At 36.4% G+C, this 8,155-nt stretch overlaps 1 protein-coding gene across 1 annotated transcript; it reads left to right on the top strand.

Annotated features, from left to right (window-relative positions):
• The first annotated feature begins 202 nt into the window (after nt 1-202).
• Nucleotides 203-8,096, top strand: LOC116722837 (glutamate-rich protein 6). The gene is made up of 10 exons (XM_032567173.1): nt 203-688; nt 1,910-2,010; nt 2,103-2,176; nt 2,582-2,698; nt 5,940-6,039; nt 6,133-6,272; nt 7,166-7,242; nt 7,323-7,478; nt 7,561-7,789; nt 7,878-8,096. Exons 1-10 carry the CDS (start codon nt 669-671, stop codon nt 8,094-8,096), a joined length of 1,233 nt encoding a protein of 410 aa, XP_032423064.1. The 5' UTR covers nt 203-668.
• The last annotated feature ends 59 nt before the right edge of the window (nt 8,097-8,155 follow it).

The raw sequence follows: 8,155 nt of genomic DNA, 5'->3' as shown, positions 1-8,155 counted from the left end.
AACCCTGATATTTTTACCTCTTTTAGGCTGGGTTCCAGTGTTAATTAATGTTTTAGACAATAAATAACACAACCATCTACCCTAACAACCAATGATGTATTCCTGATTTACAACATCTTTGTCGTTACAGTTATATAAATTTGAGGTGGATCTCTACCAATGGCAGAAACCTGAGCCAAACCGAAAATAATGAGCAGTAAAATGTAAATCCTTCAAAGAACTGAATATATAATAATTTTATTCCAAATGTTTATTTACCTACATTAAGCTTCAGTGCACCACTGGTGCAAAGGTAATCCACAACGGGATGATGAGATTTCAGGTAAAAGAAGTCTACTTTAAGGAACCTTTGTGTGTATTTCTCTTTGTGTCTGCTACACACACACACAAACACACACACACACCCTCATGCAGCTCCGTTATTGTTCTCTGGTTGCTAAGTTACACCAGGGGGCAAAACAGGCTGTTTTTATTTGACCGTATTGTGCCTGATGCAACTTTTTGTGGTTTCTCTGCTCACCCCTGCTTCACAATGAGTCAAGACTATCACAGACATGATGCAAACACCCGGCTCGCCAGGCAAATCAACTGAGATGGAGAAAAAAACAAATCCTGGAGACGTCTGGAGAGAACTGACCCAAATCTAGAGTTACTGCACGAGAGCAAATATGGAGCCAAACTCTAGCAGGTCAGACGACATTTGACGAGGCTTAATTTAAATTGATTTATTTATTTAATGAAGCAAGAGTTGCATGTTGTATTAGCTATTGCATATGAGTCGCTAAAACAGATATTCACATACACTCTTTAAAGAGACACCATAACCATATTTTGCTCCCTCTCACATTAAATTAGGCTAAACTTTTCCTATTTGGCATGAGTTAGGATAACAATAGGCTTTCTAAAGCCTGGAATATTTTGGAAGTTTTTAAAACCTCTTCACATTTAGAAGTTTACATAAATTGACCTAATGTTTAGTAAAATTTCATTTTAAACTGTACCATATGCTGTATCAAACATTTCTGAATAACTTTAAGCCTCTTAAATAACTTGCTGAAATTTAGGCTCAGTTATCTTGTCTTTAACAGAGTCAGGTATGCAGGACGTCATTCCCACTCACTTTTTTCAGTGCTGGCCAAACAATTTCTTTAAGATTAAGATGAGGACTTCGTGATAGCTACTACAAAACAATTACTTTTGATGGTGTTTGATCGACGCTAGCTTTTGCTTAATATGGATGTTTTGCATAAATATGTTTATCACCCAGACACACATCCAGCCTCCGCCCTGAATTGGAAGATGGCTAGACATTCCCAGGTTTTGATACTTGTGTGAAAAGGTGGATATGGCACCTTCAGTCATCAGGAAATTGTTCCCATGGATGGACCAAAAATTGTGATAGTGTATGATTTGGTGTTTCCCATGCATTTTGTCTTATATCCATGATGTTAAGAAAAGGAAGCAGTGTGTTTGAGGTGTCTCTAAAGGTGTGCCTTCAATTACATAAAATGATGTAAGTTAACTTATTAGAAGTTTGGAAAGCCATGACAACATCATCTGACCTGTATATATACAGTATAGATACATGTAGATATATATATCTATATATATATCTATGTTGATCTATGTTGATATTTGTTTGTCTTTTAACAAATATAAATAATTTTGGTGATACCGACAAAATTTGATGATTTGATGTCAAAAAGTAAAAAAAAAAAAAAATGACTAAGGATCATTTTAAATAGTGTATATAAATATTTGTCTTCAATTTTAAATCTGTTTTATCCCCAAGTGAATTTACTAACTTTGACTGAAACTACAGAATAAACAACTGCATTGAGACAGGCTTGAGTTATGCTTTGAACGTTGTTGGACTGAAAAAAATGTGATAACTAAGAACTGGTTCCAGGGAAACCTCATCAGACATTCTCACAATCCTCACATATGATGGGAGGACTGTCACCAGAATCAACGTTGCCACACAAACAAGCAGCAGATATGGAGACCCCGGTAAGTTTTCCTTTAATTCTTTGTTTAAGAAATCTTATTTGGTAAATAAATGTACATTTTTAAAGATGCTAAGTATTTTTTTCTGTCTGCAGGCTTTGTGCCAAAATATGCTTTGCCTAAGAAGAAAGAAGATTATGACAGTTCAGAGCAGAGAGCTGACGATGAGGTATTCAGATTTGTAAAATATGTCTCCCTGCGAATGTCACTGACAGAGTCAAAGATTTGCTTGGACATCCTGAGCCGGAGAGGGTTTTTCTGACACTGACTCATTAATCTAACAAGTAAATAATACTTTGTAGAGAGCCAATAGAAAAAAAAAACCTTGGCATAATTGCCCTATCTGAAATAGTTTGGTATTGTTTAGAGACATTTCCTTCTTTTGCCAAAGTAAAAGTGAACTTGAGTTTTCACAGCCTTGTCACATTGTAAGTTTTATGTTTTGAAAGCTGATATGACATGGTATCCAGAGACAAGCAGTTTCACGGTTCTGATTTATTCATGAAGCACGAGTTAAAGGCCTCAAAGAATTTAATAAATTATGAAGAGTCTTTGTTTTTTCCTTTCACTTCAGAGTGAGTTGAAGATATCCCCAGATAATGAAATGTTGGATTTGCACAGCAAGGGAACTCCCCACTCTCCTACAGCCTGCCAAGAAGGAACAGTAGAGACCTTAACTAATCTTGACAAGGTATAGAAGAAAATGTCACTTATAAACTCCTCATTTTCCTTTTATGGTTTAAATATGAATCCATTTGTGGAACAGGCAATTAACTCAGATTTGTTTTGTGACAAATTAGGCCTTTCATCACTTATTCATCTTCAAAAGAACAGTAAGAAACTGAATTAGATTTTTTATATTTGATTTGCAATTGCATAGTAACACAGTTCCATGTAAAAGTATTTATAGCTGTTAACTTTTTCACATTTTGGGATATTACAATAAAAAAAATGAGTGTTTTATTTTGTATGTATATCATCAAAACCAAGTTGTGGGAAAATTGCAAAGGAGAAAGAAAATTACTTTTGTTTTTTTTCCTTTGAACCAATTTCTGAAAATCATCTTTCATTTCTATTTGACCCTCTTTAAATAAAATAAAATTCAATCCAACTTATGCTGCCTGATGCCATCTCCAAAATTGTTAGCCTTTTGATAAGCTGATAGAACAAATGTCAGAGAAAGGTAGTTATTTTACAAAATATTGATTCAGACGGACTGAATATGTCACACATGTCAGATTTAATTTGCAAAAAAGCAACTAAAATCACTACTCATTTATCTTCCATTTCACAGATATGTGCTACTTTGTGTAGTACGGAGGTATTTTTGATGCAAAAGTATTTGTGTCTTGCGACTTTTAGTTTGAAGTCAGAAAGAAAAAGCCTGTAGTTTTGTAATTGTAGATTTTTTTTCAGTCTTTCACAAATACAAAACAATAGCTACAGTCCTTCAAATTCTTAATTACAAGTACACAAATTGTATTCTTTGAGTCACACTTTAAAAAAATCTTACACTTGTAGACAGAGCTGTGAAGCGAGATTTGAATCAAGCGGAGTAGAGTAGGAAGGACATGGCAGAGGCTAGCTTTGCACCATTTGTCAAGCTGAAAGTGGAGCAAAACATTTTGTGTCTTGTGGTAATATGTATGCTGAATTAACACCATGCTAGTACGGAGGTATTTTTGCTCAGAGAACAGCCAGCAGTTAAAAAAAAACCCTCCAGTGACCAGTGTTCTTATAGCCTACAGTGCTGAGCTAAAAGAGGTGAGACAGTGCAGCTCAGGCCACTGTTGACATGGAGGCTCACTCATGTTAAAAGGAACAAAAGCTCCTGTCGGTGTGTGCAACTTGGAACTGAACTGATTTTTAAAACAAAGGGGAAACACAGTCAACAGTATTAAAATCAACAACACCTGACTTTTTATCCATTCAGACAGATGAAATAAAACTGTCATATATACAGCAGAATATATATTATTGTAAGAAATGAGTAGAATCTCTAAAAATCCCAGACCTGCTATTTCAAACCTCTTAGCATTTTGTCCGTGCTTGCAGCTCCAAGGGATGGGAATGTCAGTTAGTCAATTACTTGCTCCAATCTGAAATGTTTTAAAAGTCAACAGACCAGGCAGACTTTAAAGATCTCCTGCATTTGCTCCGATTTCACCTTTACAAAAGTAAAATTTGAACTTCACATTAAATTATTTACACTGTCGTAGTTAAAAGGAGAGAAGTTGCCTTTGCTTTGTTAAAGTTTCTGTCTCACAGTCTATTTTAGGAACAAATGTGGGTTAAATTAACAACATTCCTTTCACCCTCAGCTCTACTTTAAGCTGAAATGGTATGTCAGATAAAATTTTTAAGAAAAAAAAAAATCCTTTTCATTAATACTGCTGAGACTGTCAATGTGCCCAGTTTCAGTATTTAGGTCACACTGAGCCCAGTAACAGCTTCAGAGTCCAGAACCCAGACAGCTATTTGAGTATTTATATTTTATTTTATTCATGACTTGGCACATTTAGAACTCCAGAGTTCAGGTATTCTAGGATGAGTATTAAATGCCGACCGGAATAAATCAGAATAAAGTTACAGATGAAACTGCATTCAAAAGATGGAAAAGGGGTCCCGCGTAGACTGGCTATTTATACACATTTAACCAAACTAGTAAGATTATTCTTAAAACTGAACAGACACTATTTGTAAAACACAACAATAAGACAAGTTTGTATCAATATAATGTATTAAATAAGATTAAATTGTGGAAACACAAACTTTCGACATCATTATCTGTGAACTTTACAGTGCGGAACAAACTACTGTGCTAATATTCTGTAATTAAATTTTCAGAATAAAAAAAATAATTAAAAACGCTGAAGAAAAGAAATCTTGAAATTTGAACCTGGAAAACAAGAATTTTGAAGAGTTAATTTATTGGATGACAAATCTTTTTGTTGTCAGTCACATTAGTTCATATCAAGTGGACACATCATGCTTTTAAATCCTTCATTACATTTAAATCATTCAGTTGTGGTCTATATAAAGTTCAACTCCAACTCGTTTTGGTCTCTTTAAATGTAAATGAGGCACTTCATCACAGAGCATTCCACTTCACCCTGTCCTGCCACTTTTTAGTTTGACAGAAATGTGAAAATCTAGCAGTTTAATACCAAATTGATCAAAACATTTCAACAATATTTTAACACAAACTACCAGGTAGATTTTAAAACCATAAACAGCATAACTTAGGATGTTGCTAGAGGGTGACGCTTAATCAGAATCAAACAAATGCTCCATGTTGCATTATAATAAAAAATCAAATGAAATTATACATAGATTTTATTCAGACATCTAATTTATGCACTACTGGTGAATGTATGAACCTCTCCTGAACTTGAGCTAAATGTAAGTTCCTACTGGCCTCAAAGCCAAGAGTGGACCCTAACCAACCACAAAATCTGCTTGTGCCTTTGGCCAGCCTTGACTGACGTTTTGCATGAAAACAGAATTTAGAATATTTATATAATTTTTTATTATTAGTTTTTCTGCAGCAAAAATGCCTCATGAAACTCCACTGCAAAAATCACAAAATCTCAGCGCGTATTTTTGGTGTAATTTCAAGCGCAAATATCTTAGTACACTTAAGAGTAAGACTAAATTAACTTACAAGTAACTTTTCACCAAGAAACACGAAATTGTTTTAAGTAAATAATCGCTTAATATTGAATAAAATACCAATTCCAAGTGAAAAAAATTGCCAGTTGAGCTACTACTCTTTCATCAATATTAAGAAATGATCAACTTCACACAAGCTCTTATGCCTTGCTTAAAAGTGACCTGTAAGTTAATTTTGTATTATTTCAAGAGTACCAAGATATTTGCACTAGAAACTAGATCCTAAGTTCTTGGTGAGATTTTGTTGTTTTTTTTTCAAGGGAGAGTCAGATGGAGAGTCAGAAAAAGAGGAAGATCAAAGGTCAGTACACACCCCCCAGGAGCATGAGCTGCAGTCAAAAGAGGATTCAAATGAAGCAGGTTGCACATACTCTGGATCATATTGCAAGCAAATTAAGGTTTTACCATCATTTCCTTTAATTCATCTGTGTTGTGAAATCTTTAACATTACAGGACAAGTAGAAGTTTATGACACCTCAAGTGATTTTTCGGATTACGATTGGTTCACCACAGAAATGGTGACATTGGAGGATGAAACAGAAATAAGCTACAACAGCATCTTCTCTTTCAATGTGAGGAAGGAGAGACTAAAGGTGACGTCACATGTTAAATGTTCAAATCGCAGTAAAAATGTGTAAAAAACCTTCAGGTGAATTTATCTGTTGTAGCACTAGCACAATCTCACACTAACAAACCTTGAAGGGATGGTATTATGCATTTTCTAGGTACTTGGTGGTATTGTATATACACTTGGCTGTGCAGCAGCACTTGAAGGTTGCTTGAAACAACAACAATAGGTTGCTTGAAACACTTATAAACAACCTTCAGTTATAAAAATGCTGCATGTAGCAAAGATGACTTACAAGAAATTTGACTTTGTAGTTTCACGCCTTGAAATTGGGTTTGTCTCTTTAAGAAGCTCCTGCTCTTTTTTACTCTGTCTTCAACACGTCATCACAATAATGGTTCTCTTTAACAACCATTCTTAAGGGCATTGCGCTGAGTAGTACTTCATATGATAAGGTCAGCAGACTAACAGTTCCACCAGGTGTTTGCTAATTGCTGCTGCCGCTAGTCTGCGGGAGCTGAGTGGGGGGGAGGGTTGCTCTGTCAGGGTTGGGTGGAAACGGCAAGCTTTGTGAAATAGGCAGTGCTTTGTAGGAACAAGCATATAGGCTGCCATGCGAGATGGATTAGTAGTTAGACATTCTGATCAATCTAAACGTAGAGTACAAAATTAAGAAATGTGTCATTTGCATTTACCTTAAAGAGATTGTTAGGAGTACAAACAATTTGTGGTACTGGTGGGGTTATAAGTAGATGTGTACTTGTTAACAGGATTTTATAATGCACTCAAATAAGATCTCTTACTGCTCCTGTTCTATGCATCTCCAACTGAACATTAATTTAAACTTTGGTTTGTCACACAGCTGTATAAATATGGACAAATTAAGAATAAGTGAAAATTCCCTCTTTGCATCAACAGGAGTTGCCGCTTGTCAGACGCTACAAAAATGGCAAAATATTCATTTTGGTCTTTCAAGATGGAACTGGACATGTGTGGTATCCTCTCACGTGAGGCCTGATGATAAATTATCGCTTTGATACGAGTAGAACGTTGTCTCCTTAATCATGCTGGAAAGCTATCCATCGGGAAGACTTGCCATCCTCGTGGCAACATCGCATTCAACCAACTCGTCTTGTGTGGTGGTTCTGGAGAATGAAATCGATGAGCCACCGATTAAGGCGCTTTTTACCAGCAGAGAGCAGACCTGCTTTCATGAGAATGGCAACATTTGGTAAGATTTTCTATTTTATTTGCAGAAAAATCTGCCTCCATGAATGACTAAAATCTTTCAAGTGATTCCCTTTCTACGCTAGGGTTAATCTTACTTCAAGAGGAGGTACGTTGTTCAGTGAGACGGGAGATCTGAAGAAACACTGGAAGTGGCAGGAGAATGAGCAACATGTTCATGCTCCCCCCTGCCAGCCCATGCACCTCACCCTAAGCCCTTTCCTTAAAGTCCACATCAAATCCCAGGAAGATATCAGCATCCTTTTCAACTCCAATAAACACAGCGTGGAGGTCCACAAAGTGGCTAGTGTGAACGTAAGTCATTGCGTGACCCCAGTTTCAGACCTAAATCACCCCTTCTGCTTTTGCATTTTTTATTTATTTATTTTTTTGCTTTTTGTAGACGAAACATGTCAGAAAGAAAACAGCGTCAGTGGCTGAGTCGCTTCAGTCTTATCTGAAGCAGAAGAGTCCAGAGATCAAGGCGCTGCTCCAGAACATCCAGTCCCTCGTCACCGATCAAAGCAGCGCAACTCCGTCGAAGGTCAGCCCTCATCCTGCAGATGGAGAGGCAGCAGCTGCCAGTGAAACGGCAACACTCTGCCAAGAAGACCCCCCATAGCGGACAATGTCCTTCAATAGGATTTTCTCATTTGTGTGAAGAGACTTGAGCCGTGGCGT

This window comes from Xiphophorus hellerii, chromosome 7 (assembly GCF_003331165.1).
Source record: "Xiphophorus hellerii strain 12219 chromosome 7, Xiphophorus_hellerii-4.1, whole genome shotgun sequence".
Classification (NCBI taxonomy): domain Eukaryota; kingdom Metazoa; phylum Chordata; class Actinopteri; order Cyprinodontiformes; family Poeciliidae; genus Xiphophorus; species Xiphophorus hellerii.
Note: the sequence above shows the minus strand (reverse complement) of the source record. Positions and strands in the feature narration are given on the sequence as shown.